This window comes from Orbicella franksi, chromosome 11 (assembly GCF_964199315.1).
Source record: "Orbicella franksi chromosome 11, jaOrbFran1.1, whole genome shotgun sequence".
NCBI lineage: Eukaryota > Metazoa > Cnidaria > Anthozoa > Scleractinia > Merulinidae > Orbicella > Orbicella franksi.
The window spans coordinates 22,976,163-22,997,688 of record NC_138155.1 but is presented as its reverse complement, the minus strand read 5'-3'; the positions used below and the strand labels follow the sequence as shown (position 1 = coordinate 22,997,688).

At 38.8% G+C, this 21,526-nt stretch overlaps 1 protein-coding gene across 3 annotated transcripts; it reads left to right on the top strand.

Annotated features, from left to right (window-relative positions):
- Positions 1-1,178: 1,178 nt before the first annotated feature.
- LOC145503015 (uncharacterized) lies at positions 1,179-21,145 on the top strand. Of its 3 annotated transcripts, XM_081482438.1 has the most exons (9): positions 8,716-9,274; positions 11,213-11,463; positions 14,007-14,148; positions 14,667-15,325; positions 15,368-15,466; positions 15,864-16,006; positions 16,831-16,876; positions 17,203-17,293; positions 17,724-21,145. In XM_081482438.1, the coding sequence occupies exons 1-9, from the start codon at positions 8,986-8,988 to the stop codon at positions 20,717-20,719; spliced, it is 4,716 nt and encodes a 1,571-aa protein (XP_081338564.1). In that variant the 5' UTR covers positions 8,716-8,985; the 3' UTR covers positions 20,720-21,145. The 3 variants fall into 3 exon arrangements, with proteins under 3 accessions (XP_081338565.1, XP_081338564.1, XP_081338563.1); XM_081482437.1 differs by having other exon boundaries at positions 14,667-15,466; XM_081482439.1 differs by lacking the exons at positions 8,716-9,274; positions 11,213-11,463; positions 14,007-14,148 and adding exons at positions 1,179-3,440; positions 5,480-5,621 and having other exon boundaries at positions 14,667-15,466.
- Positions 21,146-21,526: the final 381 nt, after the last annotated feature.

The following is a 21,526-nucleotide window of genomic DNA, read 5'->3' as shown; positions in this document are numbered from 1 at the left end:
TGGGAGTCCAATATGGCCGACTTTCAAAAAGAAGAGTATTCTTTCAAAAAAGCGCTTGGTTGTCAAGTCGTTTTTTGACATCATGGACGAAGATTCAAACAAATGAAATATAGATACAAGCATTACTACAGCAATAGCAATGCCCACAAGACATTCTCGGTAATAAGGTTAAAAAGTCCCTCTCTTAATAAATCCATGAAGAATGACTACATTGTTATGCTTTTGAGCTCAGAGTAGGAGGGACTTTTCTAGAGAAAAAGAGCGCAGCTTTCTGGTCATTTATTTTGAATTACTCTTCAGAAATAAACAATAAATTAGAAAGTAACCCACGTCGAATGTTTCCATGTACATGTATTTCATTGGTGCGGTGATTCGATCGTTTTAATGTTCGAAAAAACAGTTATTTCTCAAAGATGCAAACTTTGCACAGCAGTCAAATATATTTAAAAATATCAGTTCAGCGATAAAGGTCCACATGCTAAGACTGTTAGGAATTTTGTCTCCAGTTCAACCTGAAGCTAACCGCTAATGACTTATTTTCATCAGTGCAATGAATGCATACGACCTTTAACAATATACCTTTAATTTCCCGAGCACAACCGAGGAGGTAAATTGGGATTTCCATTTCGTGTGCGACACAGCTTACAAACTGGGGTTGACATCGACAGACCAGATATAATTCTCTCAGTCAATAACGTCATCAGTTCTTTGGTTCTTGGGAACTCAAGATCATTTGTCTCTCTGGACAACAAGAGTGCAGTGGGAGCTTTCCACGTTTTATCAAATTAGAAATGAAGATAATATTTTTGGCTTTGATTGCGCAGTGTTGCATCAGCTTTGCATCAGTACAAGCCTTCAGTATAACCAGAGCAAGCTATGGCAGAGACGCTTTCAAGATACCTGCTTCAATTTGCAAGCGAAATGGCACCCAGTCAGGCAGCGATTGCAAATCTTTCTACGCTGTGGATGGAGCTCGTGATTGCTCCTGTATGTGTCCTGCCAGAAATGCGACGTTTGCTTTTCAAAATTGGCGATGGTCGTGCGTTGAAAACCGGAAACTGAGGAGACAATTAAATCGGGGTACGAAAATACTGTTTGTTTTAAAAAAAAAAATCACATTACCTGGCTTTCAATAGAATGTGTAGAAACAAAACTTTGAGCGTAGCCGGGGGGGGGAGTTGGGGGGGGTCACACTGTGTCAAAGTAAGGGTACTCACCAGATTGTACATGTCATGTCGTTTTCGCCGCCTGTTGTAGGTTGTTTCCTTTCTTAAAAAAAGCTTACAAAAGGGGGGGGAGGCGTCACGGGCACCTCAGGACCCCCCTAGCTACGCCCCTGAAGGGACCCTTTAACTTGTAGATTTACTTATTTTCAGGTTGTCATCATAATTGTAGGGTATTGTTCTAAAAGGGCGCATTTTTTGGAACCTCATGCTTTTCGTTTTAGGCCGAAATTAGAATGCCCCAAAAATTTTGAAAGCGTACACAAGCATTGATATTTGAAAGAATATTAGTTCTCAGGAACCTTGAGCGTATTTTGGGGAAGGACTTCTTATTTTCGGTAGCAATTTTGGACGTTAATAATTGGTGTGCTTATAACTGGAAAGAATTTACTTGTAAAAACCGATTTTAGGCACCAGTTCGTCAACAAAAGGATATCAGAATTTTTTCATCTTGAAACAGGCTACTGGTACTCATATGAACTCGACAACAGTTCTTTGAAATTGCTTTTAGTGTAAAAGTACAATGTACAATTTGATAAAATCCCGGAATAAAACCCCTAAACGGATCAGAAAAATGAACTGTGATCGATTTGTTGCTATCGACATCACCGATCTGCCAACAGCAAAACATATTTATGATATTGAAATGCTTTTAGAAAGCTTTATTTGAAATTTCTAGCTATCACTATGGTGTTTCTGAGAGAGCTTAATGGGTGGAAAAAGCGCTTTCTCTAGAGCAAGAAAAAACTTACAATTTTAATCTAGACTGTGTTTAAGCTGAATTTATTCTTTCTTGGAATCCGTTTTCGTTTGCATTCGAAATTAAGCAAATTGTTGTAACACATTTTTAGCGTCTAACGTACATTTTAAAAGTTCCGAGATATATTTGCGTTGCTTCAACCCTTCGATTCTCTGTGAATCAAAACTGCACTTATGCAATTAAGCATGAAAATGCTCCAAACCCCCCAAAAAAGAAAACAGCACCCAGAGGATCGCATCGAGCCAGAGTGTTATTTCAGTCAAGAAATTAAGTATGACAGTGAGAGCTCTACGATTTTTTATGTTTACTTTTTTTTTTTTATGAAACACCTCGTGCAGAACATATCGACGAAAGTTTGTTTTATTGACATTCTGTCGACAGACATAAATAATGTGCAAGGCATTGGGTTTGTTGTTAATGTTGCCTTGTGGAATCACCAAAACAAAGTATAGATTTGATTGAGGTAGAACACGGAAAGCTAATGGATTGCTCAAGGTAATTAAACGAGGCCCAATTTTGGTTTCGTTACGAGACTTTTCAAGTCAATACGCCTCAGTAATGTATGAAAGATCATCCCTTTTGTGAACAAAACTTATAAGGAATGCGCTGTTACGAAAATAGCGGATTTGAACCCATGGCCCGGTTGATTAGAGTCATGCACTGATATCGCAGAGATAGTGCGTTCGAATCCCGTTCAAGCTTGATATTAATTTCGCTTTTTTTTTCCGAAAGTGTCCAAGTTGCGTTCACACTGCGATGTTCTTTCATGTGACATGTCTTTCTCTCGCAGTTCAACTATATGATATTATATATTCACTTGCTTAAACCGCAATGACTGGAACCTAAAATCAAAGCAGCCTAAAAATTGTCTGGTGGTATGTAAACATAATGTATTTTGTTAAGAATTCCAAGAAGAAGAAACCTTCAGTGAAAACATAGCTTTTTCAAGGGAGAGAAACAATAACAAGAAAAATTCATAATCAAAGTATAATTATCTGTACATTCACGGGAGAAGAACATTGTAATAGATTACGAACACAGAAATGAAAAAAAAATTTCTTGTCTTATAATAGGTCACTATAATTTTTACAAGATTCGTTATCTGTGAAGACGGTCAGTTGTAATGCAAACGTTATATTAACTACGAAAATTATGCATGAATAAACACAGCTTCTCGGCTACTTCTCTATCATTTTTAATTCATAGGCTGTGGTTTTATTACTTCGTTTACCGTGGAGAACGCCGACAGACGTTTACCCACCCTAGCCTTTGGCGCGCGGAGAGAGATTTCACTGTGGTTTGTTTTCTGGCAGTTCTGGACTTGCACATTGGATATTCGCTCTTCTTGGTATTTGGGATGCATGGGCTCGCAAATTTTCTTAAGACAGTACTACAACTCTGCGGTGAGACTTTTCACGCTTAGTCGCAGAAACTCGAGTGCTCCATACGTTCTGAGGGTAAGTGCACATTTTCAAATGAACTTGGCTTATCTTTAGCCTAATCCAAGAGCTTTGAGCTTTCAGGGGCAGATTTAGGGGGGCTGGATTGGGTGGCAAGTCATTCCCCTTTTGAAGAAGCAAAACATTTTACCTTGTGCATATATTTAGCGTCTACTCGTTTCTTCTATTTATTCGTTAGTTGGATTTAGTTTTTGTGGTTTTTGTAATTTATTAGGTAGTAACAGATGAAGAGCCATTTTTTTGTATGGATACTCTGTTAATAAACCATTACTAGTATTAATAATGATAATAATAATAATAATAATAATAATAATAATTTATTGATTTATAGTGCGCTTTTTAACATACCAGGTGATCAAATTATTATTATTATTATTATTATTATTATTAAAACATAAAAAAAATTGAAAGAGGTTATGAATATTATGGCAGAAATGTAGGCAAACTCCTTGGACAGATACCTCGTTGTAATTTTTACTTTGTGGCATTGCTAGAATTTCTAGTGAAATGGTTTTCAATTATGTTTCAATTCTCAAATTGCAACATTCTAGGAACATGCCCCATTGATTCTGCAGCTCCAAGGTAGCAGCCACCCCCCTTCCTGAATACGCCCCTGAACTTCTTACAATATCCATACAATGCAAGACCGACAGGACACTTAAGACTTATACATAGAAACTGAAGGGAACCTCGTGGCTTATGTGGTGATCTAACGGAGCTAATACTTCAAGAGTGCAATTAACAAGGTGAATGGATGTTGCGTTGGTTTCAACGGGTTCCAAGTGTTTTCATTCTGCCTCTTCAGTGATACTGTACCGGTAGAATGAAACTTTTGCAGTTGCACTTTTTTGTGGTTGGAGCGATTCAATTTTTGGGCTAACTTGAGACTTTCTCTAGGCCTTTTCTTCAAATTCCACGAAATTTGTGTAATAAACATGATAAAGAAATAAGAGGGCGAACACAATTTCAGAATTTTTTTGCCTGTTATGTCGAGGAGACGGTTTGCTAACTACGTTTAAACAGCGAGATAGTCAGAGCACCTCTTATAGTATACCACTGGCTGTTTTTAGACCTCTCTTAGACAGTGAGGGCACCAAATTCAAATGTGTGAGAAACTATGAATTGGAGAGACTTGGTTTAAACAAATATGGTTCTAAGTGAGTTTCTCTATTACTCGATCTTTCATTTGCAGATTGTGTGAAGTATTGCATAACTGCAAAAAAATGACGTGCATAGATATCGTAACAAAACGAAGCTTTAACAAAACGTTTAACGATTATTTGCTGATGCGGTAATACAAAAAGAATATTTTTTAACAATGTAGGGATAATCAAAAATATTTTGGTCGATGCTTAGTGTCTTCCTATATACGAGGACATTGATAATAAATAAGTATGATAGGAACACTTAAATGGGTCAACGATGTCCGAAGATGACCATATTTCCAAACACCCAGAGGGGAGTTAAAAATACGACACGCAGAGGAGTATTTTTGAAGAACGTTGAGGTGTTGGGAAATGTGGTCAAAAACCGCCTTGAGTGTTTGATATATTTTCTCAATTGAAACTAAAACTAAGGAGAAAACGATAGATAAAATCGTAAAAATTTGTGCTAATTAAGATCAGATATCCAAACACCGTCATGGTCATGATTTCACTTGTTTAAACTTGATGAGATATTAATGAGTTTGTGAAGTATCTTTACACATTGGCGAACTACGAAAATTTCTGTAGATATTCAAAAGATGATAGATTAACTGTACAGCTAGCTATCAAAATGCAGCGATTTTAAGGTACAGCTAAATCAAATTGTAAGAGAAGATGTGAAATTCAGTGAAATTTGTGATAAATGTGTGATCAAGAAACGGACATTGAGCTGCAATTTTAGAACCAAGATAACATTGCGGTTTCAATTATTTTGTTTTGTTTTTTTTCGTTTCCCAGCTCAACTATGGAAAGGTCCATTTAGGTTTACAATATACCGCTATCAGCAGAACTGTGGAAGTTAATTTTAATAGCATATTACTTTTCCCACAGGTAAACAACAATATACCAGGGACAAATATATTCTGTGGGAAGATAATCAATTTGGTTATAGACTGCAGAGTGATACAGACTACACAACGAGTCCAATTTGATTCAGGCTGCCTTCTTTTCAAGCTTGAAGGAAATACCACATGTAAGTTCGACAGATCAACACCTAATCCGGGATACGGGGGAACTCCCATGTGAAAAGTTTGAAGATGCTCTTCGTCTCTCTTAGTGGTGAAAATCACATGCACGCATTTTGGTCTCACTTACATGTGGGGCGTTCAGGACGAAACGCCACTATTTTTAGCCGTCAAGGTTATTTTAAGGTTGCACTCGAGGAAATAATGCAAAACGCTGTCATTGTCCGTTTTAAAGCGGAATCCTTTAGCAGTCAACTATTGCTCGAACCACAACCGGATTGGTCTCGTTTAGGGTTTAATTCAAATTTTCCGACGAGGATCCCCGACCTTTCCCACGTAGGTCTCCCTCCGCGGGGTACTAATATCAATCTAGTTCTTTATTTCCCCTTAGAGTTGCCAAGCTGGCACAAGTGATGTCATTAGGAAAAGTATCATCCTAATAGGGGATAATGTCTTGATGTTTTACCAATGTCCCAGAATTAGCATTAGAACCATCGCATGATCTTCAGAATTTATGTCAAATCTAAGCTTTGGAAGTCCTTTATTCTGCTCCGGCAGAAAAAAATAATCATGCGTTTTTGTTAACTTCTTGGTAAACAGACACTCTAAATAGTTTTTTACAGACCGTATCAGCTGCGATATAATTTCGCTAAATTCCATTAATCGTTAGTGGAAGAAAATGGTTCTCCACTGGATTGAGTGATAACGGAGAAAAAAATTGTTGCTGTTGTTATTGTTGATATTTAAATGTATTTGTTTCGTTGTATTTCATTTACAGAACGCTGGAGAATCCTGGTTATGATGTAAAGATGTAAAGTCCCAAGCTTATTTTCCAGCTATTAGACGTATTAGAAAAATATTGTTGTAAGTTAATATAATATTAGGATTAGAATTTTAGGTTTAGGATCTTAGACATTTTATTAGACTTTATTTTACCTGAATTTTTTACCGTGTATAAATAATGATTAAAGATCAAAGATTAAAGATTAAAGAACAACCTGTTTATAAACTCATCGAGGAGTTTTCAATGCCAGGAGAGGATGGACCTGAGCAAGATGGTGTTAATGACCAAGAGGAGGAACCTTATCTTGAACCTGTAGATTCAGATGGAACTGCCCATTATAATGCAACATCGCCAGAAGAACCAGTTTACCACACTTTGGAAGAGTTACACAAAGAAACTCAGTGATTATCCTAACATCATCAATGAACCAATCTATAACGTTCTTGAGTAGGAGCTTTACCCATAAGTCCTAGCAGATGGCAATAATTATGGTTTAGAGGGATAGAATAGACAAGGAGATAAATAAACAAATAAACAACCATTGTATTTGTTCGTTCAGATGAGATTCAAACGAAAACACGTTAAAGAAATATCGAGGTGTTAATAATGTACAGTCTTGAACGTATCCTAAAAATTGAACGGTGAAGGAAAACAAAGTAAACAGATGTCTTAGTTGTTGCTATACATGTATCAGAGGTCGTATAAAGGGAATTGAAATAAATAGTTTTTTTAGAAGTACTTTGATCATCAATTTTTTTTATGGGTTGATATAGATCTTTTCTTCACGGAACGGAGTTGATGTACATTTACCACTCGAGTTCTGCGTCAATGTAAACTGACCTGGTACTAAAAAGAGTTTCAAGAATTTGAACTGTTTAGATTCTGGGGTCTTGCGCAAAATTACAGCATTTAAGCTTTGCTAAAAAAGATCTGAACACGGTATATATACGGTTGAACCCACGTAATACCGACGGCTTTATCTGTATTACCAACCGCTCAATTGTTCAAGAGCAACTCGATATTTTAAGAGAAGATTGACTTTATCTGTTTATTCCGATTAGTAACTGCACTAAAATTTCGATTGACTCCTCTTTGGTATTTATTCCATGCAGCATTTTGATCGGTTGTTACGTCATAAATCTTCAAAGCGATGCACTCCTACTTTTTGTTATTGCAATGTTTTTTGTACAATACGAATCCTACACGTGAAACTTGGAAAAGTCTGCTATTAAGAACGGCACCGCCTCCCATTAGCTGTGGAAGGGTTTTCAAGATGTTTAAAGTTATTGTCACGAACTTTCATGTTAGTCCTCAAGTTATGTTCACTAGAAAGCTATCCGCAAAAATGAGATGACCAGGTGCAATTTGGTATCAATTTAAAGTTCCAAAACGCTTTTGAAAAGGTGCAAGCATTTTTGAAAAATCGCGAAATTTTGAGAACCGATAATGGCTAGGTGGCAAAATATGACCCCACACCATATTCACTTAAAATTTATCGCTGCGAAAATAGTCCCACTTCAGTTAATATTTAAACAAACGTGCTCCTTTCCACGTCTGGTAAACATCTTTGTTCATGTTTGTTAAGGGGTGTAAGTGACTTTTTCAGGTGATGCCATCAAAAACTCGTGTGTCGTCATTTGGGGCCGCAGCATTTAGCGAGTTTTACTCGTATAATATATAAGCTTAAGTCTCGCTTGTTTATTCGCGCGCGGGCAATAAGCAAGAGCACAAAGCAACACTCGCACGTGCACGATACAGCGACCGGTGCTTTGAAAATTTCTAATTATAATTAGCAATGTATGATGGGAGTCCAATATGGCCAACTCTCAAAAAGAAGAGTTTCAGAAATATTTGACTGCATGCTGTGCAAAGTATTGCACCTTTGAGAAATAACTTTTTCTTCAAACATTAAAACGATCGAATTACCGCACCAATGGAATACATAAAAACACTCTAAGTGGGGTGACTTCTATTTTATTGTTTATTTGTGAAGACCAATTAAAAATAAACGCCGGACCAGAAAGCTGCGCTTTTTTTCTCCAGAAAAGTTCCTCGTACTCTGAGCTCAATAGTGCAACAATGTAGTCATTCTTAACGGATTTATTAAGAGAGGGACTTTTTAACCTAATTACCGAGAATGTCTTGCGATCGTTGCTATTGATGTAGTAATGCTAGTATCTATATTTCATTTCTTTGTATCTTCCTACATGATGTCAAAAAAACGACTTGAAAGCCAAGTGCTTTTTAGAAAGAATAATATCGGTTCAGTGATAAAGGTCCACTAGCTAAGACTGTTAGGAATTTCGTCTCCAGTTCAACTTAGACTTGACCGCTAATGACTTCTTCTCATTAGTGCTATGAATGCACACGATCTTTTGACAACATACGTTTCCCGAGCACAACCGAGGAAGTAAATTGGAATTTCCATTTCGTGTGCGAGACAGCTTACAAACTTAGGGAGTGACACCGACAGACCAGATATAATTCTCTCAGTGAATAACGTCATCAGTTCTTGGGAACTCAAGATCACTTGTCGCTCTGGACAACAAGAGTGCAGTTGGAGCTTTCCACATTTCATCAAATTAGAAATGAAGATAATATTTTTGGCTCTGATTGTGCAGTGTTGCATCAACTTTGCATCAGTACAGGCCTTCGTGATAACCAGGGCAAGCCATGGCAGAGACGCTTTCAAGATACCTGCTTCAATTTGCAAACGAAATGGCGCCCAGTCAGGCAGCGATTGCAAGTCTTTCTACGCAGTGGATAGGGCTCGCGATTGCTCCTGTATGTGTCCTGCCAGAAATGCGACATTTGCTTTTCACGATTGGCGATGGTCGTGCGTTGAAAACCGAAAACTGAGGAGACAATTAAATCGAGGTAAGAGAATACTGTTTATTAAAAAAAATTCACATTACTTGGCTTTCAATGGAAAGTGTAGGAACGAAAGTTTGAGCTCAGAAAAGGATCCCTTTAACTTGGAGACATATTTAATTTTAGGGTGGTATCATATTTAAAGGGTATTGTTCTAAAAGGGCGCATTTTTGGAACTTCATATTTTTCGGTTTAGGCCGAAATTAGAATGCACTAAAAAATCTGAAAGCGTACACAAGCCCTGATATTTGAAAGAATGTCGGTTTTCATGAACCTTAAGCGTATTTTAGGTGAAGACGTATTATAAATGGAAGTAGTTTTGCATGTTAAGAATCGGTGAGCTCATATTTGGAAAGAATTTGCGTCTAAAGAACCGATTTTGGGCACTCAGTACGTCAGCAAAAGGATATCAGAATTCTTTCATCTCGAAACAGTACTCATATGAACTCGAAAACAACTCTTTGGAATTGCTTTTAGTGTAAGACAAGATCAACATTGGGTTTTTCGTAAAATATACAATTTGAAAAACTCAGAACAAAACCCCTTAACGGATTAGAAAAATGAACTTTGATCGGTTTGTTGCTATCGACATCATAGATCTGCCAACAGCAAAACGTATCTATGATATTGAAATGCTTTTAGAAAGCTTGATTTGAAATTTCTTCCTAATCAATATGGTTTTTCTGAGAGAGCTTACTATAGAACAAGAAAAAACTCACAATTTTAATCTTGACTGTGTAAAAGCTGAATTTATTCTTTCTTGGAATCCATTTTGATTTGTGCTGTAACACATTTTTAGCGCCTAACAGTTTGAAGTCCCGAGATATATTTGCGTTGTTTTAACCCTTCGGTTTTCTGTGAATCAATACTAAACTTATGCAATTAAGCATGAAAATATGCCCCAAACCCCCCGAAAAAGAAAACAGCAACCAAAAGATCGCATCGAGGCAGAGTGTTATTTCAGTCAAGGAATCAAATATGACAGTAAGTTAGAGCTCTAAGATTTCTTTTGCTGTAGTTTTTTCAATTTTTCCTCATGAAACATTTTGAGCAGAACATTGCGACGAACGTCTCTTTTATTGACATTCTGTCGATGGACATAAATAACGTGCAAGATATTGGGTTTGTTGCCAGTGTTGCCTTGTGGAATTACCAAAACAAAGTATAGATTTGATTGAGGTAGAACACGGAAAGCTAATAGATTGCTCAAGGTAATTAAACGAGGCCCAATTTTGGTTTCGTTACGAGACTTTTCAAGTCAATAAGCCTCAGTAATATAATATATGAAAGATCATCCCAGTTGTGAATTCGAACGAATTTCATAAGGCATGCACTGTTACGACAATAGCGGATTCGAACCCATGGCCCGGTTGATTAGGGTCAGGCACTGATATCGCAGAGTTAATGCCTTCGAATCCCGTTCAAGCATGATATTAATTTCGCTTTTTTTTCATGAGTGCCTAAGTTGCGTTCACACTGCAATGCTCTTTCATGTGGCATATCTTTCTCTCGCAGTTCAACTATACGATATTTCATATATTCACTAAACCGCAGTGATTGCAAACAAAAGTTCAAAGGGGCCTAAAAATTATCTGTTGCTATGACAACATACTGTGTTTTGTTATGTGCGTAATTTCCGTTACGAATTCCAAGCAGAAGGAACCTTTAGTGAAATAGTAATCATAAGCATAGCTTTTTCAAGGTAGAGAAATAATAACAAGAAAACTTCATAATCAAAGATAGCTGATCATTGAAGAGGCGGAGAATAAGATCTTAATAGATTACGAACAAAGCCGAATTAAAAAACGTACTTGTCTAATAATAGGTCGCCAATTTTAACAAGATTCGTTATCTGTGAAGACGGTCAGTTGTATGCAAACGTTATATTAACTACGCATATTATGCAAGAATAAACACAACATCTCTATCATTTTTAATTCATAGGCTGTGGTTTTATTACTTCGTTTACTACGGAGAATGCAGACAAACGCTTACCAACACTAGCCTTTGGTGAGCGGAGAGAAATTTCACTGTGGTTTGTTTTCTGGCAGTTCTGGACTTGCACATTGGATATTCGCTCTTCTTGGTATTTGGGATGCAGGGGCTCGAAAATTTCCTTAAGAAATTACTACAACTCTGCGGTGAAACTTTTCACGCTTAGTCGCAGAGACTCAAATGCGCCATACGTCCTAAGGGTAAGTGCACATTTTCAAATGAACTTGGGTTATCTTTAGCAGAGACGGATCCACAATTTTTCAAGAGGTTTGTAGGGATAAATGATACCTTGAAGTTGTAAAATCAATGGGGCATGCCTCCAAGATGTTTCAATTTAGGCATTGGAAACTAATTTAAAGTTGTTACACCACATATAGTATAGCACTACCACAAAGCAGAAATTACAATGAAGTGAATGTCCAACGTGTTTCTATTCATTTCTTCTGTAATATTCACAATTTTATTTTGCTTCTTCAAAAAGGGGATGGCCAGCCACCCAATCCATCCCCCTAAATCCGCCCCTGCTTTATCCTATTCCAAGAACAATAAACTCCTAATCTATTTCAAAAGCTACAATATCCATACAATGCAAGACAGACAGGAGGCTCGAGCATTTATATAGAAACTGAAGGGAACCTCGTGGCTTATGTGGTAATCTAACGGAGCTAATATTTCAAGAATGGCAATTAGCAAGGCAAATGGATATTGCTTTGGTTTCAAGAGGTTCCAAGTGTTTTCATTCTGCAGCTTCTGTGATACTGTACGTGTAGAATGACATTTTGCATTTTTTTGTGACTGGTGGAATTCCATTTTTGGGATCACTTGGGACTTTCTCTGGGCGTTTTTTCAAATCCCAGGAAGTTTGTGTAATGTGATAAAGAAACACGATGGAGAACAAAATTTCAGAATTTTTTAGCCTGTCATTTTGAGGAGACGGTTTGCTAAATACGTTTTAGTAGTGAGATAACTTCAGGGTACCTCATGAAGTAGTATTCACATTGTTTTCTTTTTAAGACTGCCTCTAGAGAGAGAATGTAACAAAATAAGACGTGTGAAAAACCATGTAAATTAATGGAGAGACTAAAAAAAATTGGTTTGAATAGATACAATTCTGAGTGAGCTTTTAATGCTTGATTTTCCATCTGCAGATTGTGTGTGATATTGCACTACTGTAAAAAAAACACAGCTAATGACTGTCTAAGAATTTGCAGAGATAGTATGACAAATGGTTCACGCTTATTTGCTGATACGGTAATCCAAGAGGGATATTTTAACAAAGTAGGGATAATCAAATAAATCTCATAGAGAAAAAAGGGTAACAAATTCGAACGTGTGAGAAACTATGAATTTTAATTGACAGACTAAAAGAAGTTGGTTTGAAAAGATATAATTCTGAGTGAGATTTTACTGCTCGATTTGTCATCTGCAAATTGTGTGTGATATTGCACAGCTGTAAAAACAGCTGTTGACTTTCTAAGGATTTGCAGAGATTTTGTGACAATAGGAAGCTTTCTCAATATGGTAAATGATTATTTGCTGATGCGCGCGGTAATCCAAGGATATTTTTAACAATGTAGGGATAATCAAAAACATTTTGGTCGTGACTAAGAATCTTTGTATATAGGAGGACACTGATATTGATTATTATTATACATTGAACCCACTATCTCTTTTCTGATTGGCCGAAAGCGTACAGTGAATTTTCGAAATCAGCGCCTGTGACGTCATAACTGCAGATTATACAATAATCATGTCAAGGACACTCAAGGTCACGGGTAATCATGTCATGTATGACCACGGTGCATGATTTCTAAGGGTAATCATGTCAAGTTCGCGCGCTTTGTGTTGCTTGCCGTCAGTGAAGAAGCAAAAACATGACTTCCATTTCTTTTCCGTCAATGTATAATAAAACAATTATTGGATTCGGTTTTTGTGATATCCAGAATAATCAAGGTCTCGGTAAGGGTTATCAGCCTCAGCCTTCGGCTTCGGCTGGTAACCCCTACCTTGACCTTGACTATTCTGGATATCACAAAAACCTCCTCAAATAATTGTTTATAATCCATCAAATATCTTCGCTTACGTACGATTGGTCTAAACACGTCACATGAATGCATATGCCCCAAGTAAAACTGGGGACTATCCAAGGGATATTCCCCAATTTTCAAAACTGCGTGTGTTGCGAAAAATATTTGCTCGAGCTACGCTTTCGGAAAACTGATCGCTTCTCACAACCGACAATGTCCGCGGTCAAATATTTGAACATATTTTCGCGCCAAACGTAGGCTATTGTCTACCTAGTTTTGATGGAGCAACTAAATGGCTAATAATATCCGAAAATGACCCACCGAAAACTGTTCACTTATCGAGTAGTCTTATTTTCCGAACAAAGAAAAATTCTGTAGATTTTCAAAAGATGATGGACTGACTGTAAAGCTAGCTATTTTGTATAAGTTTATAAATCAATAGAAATTTGCTTTTCTCTTGGGTAAACAACAATATACCAGGTACAAATATTTAACTGTACCTTTAACTGTACCGTTAAATCGAGTTGTATTTTAGTCTCATTGCAATTTGTGACAAGTCTACTTGGGCAATAAAGAAACGGACATTGAGCCGCAATTTTAGAACCAAGAAAACAATGCGGACTCTATAATTTTGTACTTTTTCCTCTACAGCTAACTATGGAAGGATTTGTATAAGTTTGTAAGTTAACTTACATATAAATTTGCTTTTCTCACAGGTAAACAAAAATGTACCAGGTACAAATATATTCCGGGGGAAGATAATGAATTTGGTTATGGACTGCAGAGTGATACAGACTACACAACGGGTCCGATTTGATTCAGGCTGCCTTCTTTTCAAGCTTGTAGGAAATGCCATATGTAAGTAACACCGATCAGCATCTCATCATACTCCCCCCGGGGACCCACGTGCGCGTGGTTGTTGTCATGGTTGTTGTTTTTGGTGAACAACCACTTTTAAGAATTTTGTACACACCGTGTTAAAAGGCGTAAAATTTGCTACATATATACTTAAGCGTAATTTGGCACGTTCATTAGTCCTTACGGGAAGAAAATGATTTTTCATTGGATTTCGTGATAACAAAGAAAATTGTTGCTGTTGACATTTAAAGGAGCTCAATCAAGGTAATCTGAGTTATTTTTTCCACACACAAAATCACCTTTAAATTGAACGAAACCTGAAAATAGTAGTTTGCTAAGATATGGAAAGACACCAAAGAGATAATAATAAACCATAAAGGAACAAGGATGGTTAAGCAAGGATGGAGATGATTAACAGGGATTGTAAGCGACGAACTTGAAAAATTTAGGTTGAACTTTTCAAGAAGCGCAAACCGTGCCGGAGTATTTATTTCATTGGCATGCTCATCTCTTCATAGGCCCTGTAACCAACGCGACTGTGACAAGATCTTCAACCATACATTCAATGGAAAAATCCTTAAGAGTGCTGTCAACTTCAAGGATAACACCTTCGCACTCTTCAATCATTCAGCAAAACGCTTCAAGTGCCATCATGTCTGTCAGTCCATCACATACCCTCGCTATCTCCAAGGTTTCGACATACCTCAAAACCCAAACGACCATCACCGAAATTTCCTCGATGACCTCTGCTACCAACTCTGCTATCACCGAAATCTCACGCACAGACTCCATCTCCCAGCCAACCATCTCCGTAGTTTCAACCAACTGGGACGCAACCAAAATCTCGCCAACAGCCTCCGCTTCGCAATCGGCAGTTTCACAACCAACCGTCACGAAGATTTCACCGACAACCTCCGCTACTCAACCATCCATCTCCGAGATGTCACCCATAGCACCCACTACCCAAATGACTCGGGGTGTCACCCAAGCAACAACTTCCGAAGTTTCACTTGGTGCTTCTAAAACGCAAGCAATCCTCTCCAAAGTTTCACCATTGGTACGTAACACCCCGCATGTACAGCCTGACATCGACATTTCATCGACAGCATCCTATGCCTTGTCGGCGGCCTCCGTAGTTTTACCACGGGTGCCCGGCGCTCAATCGACTGCCTCTGAAGTTTCGCCGACGGAGCCCGATACCACACCGACTGACTCTGAGATTTCAGAAATGCCACCAAAAGGTCCTGGTACTTCCCAGACACCTCGCATTCTCCTGCCGCAGACATCCCACAATAACCAGACTGGCTTAGCATCAAATGTAAGACAATGAAATATAGTATTATAAATGAAAAAAAGTAGGACTCATTTCTATAGCTTCAAATTCTTCTAGATATTATCACGTTTTCGTCTCATAATACCGTGAACTAACTGGTTGTCAATTTGGGAAGATGTATCATTGAATTTTGTTGCCTTTGATTAATATAAGTGACCACTTTTTGCTTACACATATTTATTCTGATAAAAGCACACGAGGAAGTCTGGAAAAACTCTTGCGCGTGATTCCATCTTTCGTTTTATAAATTTTCAATTCTCCCAAGCTTTCTCCTATGTGTGCATCAGGTTACTGAAAAAGCACTTTTTTCTATTGAAAATTTCTCCTACAACCTCCGTTAAATTATTAACAATTTTGTCATTTTTGTTGTTTCTTCATCTAGGTCCCCCCTACTCTCAGCCAGGATCGTGAAAGAAGTAGAGACAAAGAATCTTCTTCTGCGGGACTCATCGCTGTAATACCTATTACACTCGTAATCGTAGCCGCCATTGTTGTCAGCCTCGTGTATCGCCGTCGATATTCAAGGTAACTTTGAAAAGGCTATAGATACTACTGTTCTAAACTGAAATCCCATCTACACGCGCTAAAAAAATCGGCACGGCACGGCACGGCATTTTTGGCACCGTGCTGACCATTTTTGGGCACGGCACTCCAAATTTTCGACGTGTAAAGGAGCTCAGTCACACTATGTTGAGTTATTTTGGCCGCGTACAAAACTACCCTTAAATTGAAGAAAACCTAGAGGTAGTACCTAAGCGGGTAGAGCAATACCAAAGAGATGGCAATAAACCACAAAGGAACAAGGATGGTTAAGGATGGACAAGATGAACACGGATTACAATCACGAAAAATTTAGGATAAATGTTTCAAGATGTACAAACAGGGACGTCGCTACTTTAAGTTTAGTGTGTCGGGTGGGATCAAGATCTCATTGTTCGACGTTGAAACATTGTTATTTTGTTTAAAAATCCATATCATGTTGGGGGAAAGTCTGAAAAAATGCGAACCTACGAGAATAGTGGTGGCAGTTGTCATTTATTGCTGTCAAGCGAAAAAAAGGAATTCTAAGAATTGCCCCATTAGTAGTAATTTTGAATTTGAAGGCAAATATATCTTCCTTGTTTAATTTAGTATCCAGAAAGGAAGAATGGTATCACTGATTAGTGCGGAGGTATAACGAGGGATATCATTACAATCAAGTAACTGGTCATGATTGACTGGCTCATCGATTAATTAAGTGCTCGAGGGGAAACTTGCAATACATTTGTTTCCCATCCAGGGTACAAGAGTACTTTACCTTACGCTTTGTTATTAAATAGACTAATTTATTCCAACTGTTGCTTTTATAGCAAGAGGCTGCGTTCGAGATCAGACACCATCAGTGAAACCACAATGGTAAGTATATTGAAGGAGCTACGTCACGGTTTGTACATCTTGAAAGTTAAGCCTAAATTTTTCAAGTTCGTTGTTTGCATTTTCCTATCTTTAACCACTCTTGCTTCTTTAAAGTTTTTTATTATCTCTTTAATGTTTTGCTGTCTTAGTCAACTATCATTTTCAGGTTTTCAATTTATACGTGATTTTGTAAGTGGCCAAAATAACAAAATACCGCGACTGAGTTCCTTTAAGGACTAAGAATGACAACGGCATTTTTCTGTTTGGCTCTTATGACCACGTGCGCTTTGTTTGGCTCTAATCTGTATCAATTGCATCTGTCGCAGGACACATTGGTGATGAGCCCACAAATAGACCGAGCAAACCCGCCTGATCGTGACAGAGCTTCTTGCAATACATTGGAGTCCAAGTATCCATGTAAGTTCTTGATACTCAGACGTTCTGTTACGCAATCTTGCATAAACCAGGTTTGCATGCACCAGTTCTATCCCGATTTGTTTGAGCCTTTTAATAAGCCTCGTATGGCAGTTCTCCCTTCCGTGTTCAAAATTACATTGCAATGCACCGTATGAACAGCATAACAGTTACTTTGCAGGAACTTCCGTTTTTAGATGTATCATCTGCAGAGATATCCGCTCCTTGTCTCAAGTTGATTTATGATCTAAAACATGGATTCCCTCCCTATTTCCTTCTCTTTAGGTCCCTATTGAAATCCACGAAGCCTCCCTAGAGCTTAATAGGGTCTTACACAATTTATTTAAACTATAATGTAATCAGAATGTGTCTATGTAACGCAGAGCACGCGTAATCTGACTTGTTTGTTTGCTAATTCTTTCTCTTCTTTCAGATTCCCTCAATGCGTCACCTTTTGAAATCCCTGAATACGACGCACCACTCTCCCAGATAAACCTTTCGTTAGAGGATGAAGACACACCATGCCGCTGGTATGCTCCAGCAGACATTGCACAACGTCACCCAGGAAACACCCAAGCGCCGTTTGATTACGTTCTTGAAAGGCCAATTACAAACAAAAAACCACCAACAGACCATGCAACGGAAGACAATGGACCAGAAGAGAATAATAATAAAAATGATAAAAACAAAGACCCAATGTATTACGTCTTGGAGGGACCCTACCCGGAAGGTGTAGATGGAAATGGTCAATCCAGTGCCATCTCCTCGGACCGACCTGAAGAACCAATTTACTGCACAGTAAGGGAGCTTTTCCGGGGCTCCTCCCCAAAACCTAATTCTGAGGTCTCCAACAGTTCCAAAGATGATCCAAAATGTGAAGATGAACCAATATACAACGTTTTGGAAAGACGATATTTTCAAGGCTCAAAGGTTCCTGCTCATTATCTACAAACCTCCCCAAACGGGCCAATTTTCGGCTCAATGGAGAGGCCTTCGTCTGTCGATAACAATCGAGATAATGTTCCTAAAGATGCAGATGAACCAGTGTATGATGTTTTAGACAGAAGATATTTTGGAGGCTCGAGGGTTCCAGCTCATTATGTACAAATCACTTCAAAAGGACCAATTTTCAGCTCATCAGACGTCCCTTATTCTGATCCCTCCAAGAATGGAAATGATAGTCCTAAATGTGCAGATGAACCAGAGGAGAAAATTTTGGAGGAGCGTTATCTTGACGGCTCGCAAGTCCCCGTGCATTATGTACGGGTCTCTCCGAATGGGCTAGTCTTCAGCACCTTGGAGAAAGTATATCGAAATTCCCGCAAAGTACCTAACAATGATCCTAAATGTGAAAGTGAACCAGAGGGCGGAAACATTGTGGAAGAACGCTATCTCGAAGGTTCAGAGGTTCCTGAACATTATGTTCAAACTTCTCTGAACAAAGTAACTTTTAGTACTCTAGAATTTCGAAATGCTCGGGAAGGATCTAACCATGATCGCAAATGTGAAAATGAACCAGAAGTCAACTCCTGGGACAGACCACTTTTTAACATTTTGGAGAAACTTCATCGGAATTCCGGCAAAGGATCTAAATGTGGTGGAGATGAACCAAATGGCAGCATCGTGGAGGAACGCTACCTTGAAGGTTCAGAGGTCCCTAAACATTATGTAAAAATCACCCCGAACGGACAAGTTTTCAGCACTTTAGAAAAAGTACATCACAATTCTAGCAAAGAATCGAAACATGATCCTAAATGTGGAAATGAATCAGAAGGCAGCATTGTGGAGGAACGCTACCTTGCAGGTTCAGAGCTCCACGGACATTATGTAGAAATTACTCAGAACGGCCCAATTTTCAACATTTTGGAGAAATTGTATCGTGATTCCGTCAAAGCATCTAAAAATGATCCCGAATGTGGACGCGAAGGAGTCGAGGGAGAAGGAAACATTGTGGAGGAACGTTATCTTGAAGGTTCAGAGCTCCCTTCTCATTATGTACAAATCAGCCCGAAGGACGCAATTTTAAACATGTTAGAGAAGTTGTATCGGGATTCCCGCAGAGGATCTAAATATGATCCCGTAAGAGGACAAAAAGGGAGCATTGTGGAGGAACGTTATCTCGAAGGCTCAGAGGTGCCTAAACATTATTTACAAATTACTCCAAACGGACCAGGTTTCAAAAGGTATGAGAAGTTACATTGCAGTTCTCGCAAAGTATCTAAATCTGATCCCAAATGTGGAAATGAATCAGAGGACAAAATTGTTGAGGAACGTTACCTTGAAGGCTCAGAGGTCCCTGAACATTATGAGCCAATCATTCCGAACGGACCAGTTTTCAACATTTTGGAGAAATTGTATCGGGATTCCGTTAAAGAATCTAAGCATGATCCTGAGTGTGCAAATGAGCCAGTGGACAAAACTTTAGAGGAACGTTATCTTGAAGGTTCAGAGGTCCCTAAACATTATGTGAAAGTCACTCCCAACGGGCTAGTATTCTGTACTTTAGAGAGGTCACATCGCAATTCCCGAAAAGATTCTAAATGTGATCCTAAATGTAGCAATGAATCAGGGGGCAGCATCGTGGAGGAACGTTACCTTGCCGGTTCAGAGCTTCCTTCGCATTATGAACCAATCACCCCGAAGGACCCAGTTTTCAACGTTTTAGAGAAGTTGTATCGGGATTCCGTCAGAGGATCGAAATATGATCCCGAGCGTGGGACTGAACCGGGAGACACAATTGTAGAGGAGCGTTATCTTGAAGGTTCAGAGGTCCCTAAACATTATGTACAAATCACTCCTAATGGGCTAGTTTTCAGCACTTTGGAGAGGTTACATCCTAATTCTCGTCAAGGATCCAAATGTGATCCTAAAAGTGGAAATGAATCAGAAGGCAGCATTGTGGAGGGACGCTACCTCGAAGGTTCAGAGGTCCCTAAGCAATATGTAGAAATCACTCCCAACGGACCGGTGTTCAACATTTTAGAGAAATTGTATCGGGACTCCGTCAGAGGAACTAAACATAATCCTGAACACGGAAGTGAATCAGAAGGCAACATTGTGGAGGGACGTTATCTTGCAGGATCAGAAGTCCCTAAACATTATGTACAAATCACTCCGAACGGGCTGGTTTTCAGCACTTTAGAGAGGTCACATCAGAATTCTCACGAAGGTTCTAAATGTGATCCTCAACGTGAAAGTGAACCAGAAGGCAGCATTATGGAGGAACGTCATCTTGAAGGTTCAGAGGTCCCTAAAAACTACGAAGGACCTACGAAGGACCCAGGACCCAGGACTCAGGACCCAGTTCTTAACATCCTACGGCGGTTGTATCGGAATTCCCGCCGCAAGGGAATTAAACGTGATCCTAAATGTAGGAAAAAACCAGACGGCGACACTGCAGAGGAAGGTTCCAAGGAAACTACTTGCTAACGGCGCTGCGATATCTTAGACAGTGAAATTAAGGATACATTGGAAACAAGATTTTATCAGGCGATAGGTTTTATCCATATTTTGATAGACCTTGTCTGTAGTGTTCTACAACAGTACTATACTCCCGGGAGGGAATCCTATTTAAAAATGATAGGGTGCTCGTCGTACCTTGAAGGGGTTAAAAAAGAGGCTTAGGTACCTTTTAGAGTTTTCAGGTCATGTTGCAGCTCTCGTAAGGTCTCACATGATTGGCTTGAAACCCTTTAAGAAGGCAATAGAACAAACAACAGAAACAGTGCCCCCTAGCTCCAAAACAATAACAGCTGCTGCAATGACGACAAATAGAATTACAAGCTTGGGTGTTCAACCTCCAAAGATCCACAGTGGAAGCTTTCGCGATGCCTTTTAAGATATTGAACGGAAAACAATATGTCCACAAAACAGAATCTTGGAACCTCTTAGGGGTTCTTTTTAAAATTTCCCTTTAGCACCGCGGTCCTTTTTATATGGGAGTCCACCGGGACTATACTGCACTACAACTACTTTAACTTTTACTGTTCCTAACATGTTGGACTGATCCTAAATATCTTGAAGGACACGTGCATCAGTTTTGATATTGCTCCCTCGAAAGGGATTGGATAAACGTTTTTGCTCTAGTTCATGTATTCAGAACCGTCTCAGTCCCTTAAACACTGGAATTCGTTTTCTGGAGTTCGTTTTCGTTTTTCTGTTGTGGGGAGGAGGAGCCGGAGACAAATATACGGACATATCTGCTCAGAAAAACTGAAACAGGGTAATCTGCTCAGA

Coding starts and splice junctions, on each gene's coding strand:
- LOC145503015 (XM_081482437.1), top strand. CDS start 8,986: ATGAAGATAATATTTTTGGCTCTGATTGTGCAGTGTTGCATCAACTTT. Junction 16,007..16,830: donor TATCGCCGTCGATATTCAAG/GTAACTTTGAAA, acceptor TTGCTTTTATAG/CAAGAGGCTGCGTTCGAGAT. Junction 16,877..17,202: donor CCATCAGTGAAACCACAATG/GTAAGTATATTG, acceptor CATCTGTCGCAG/GACACATTGGTGATGAGCCC.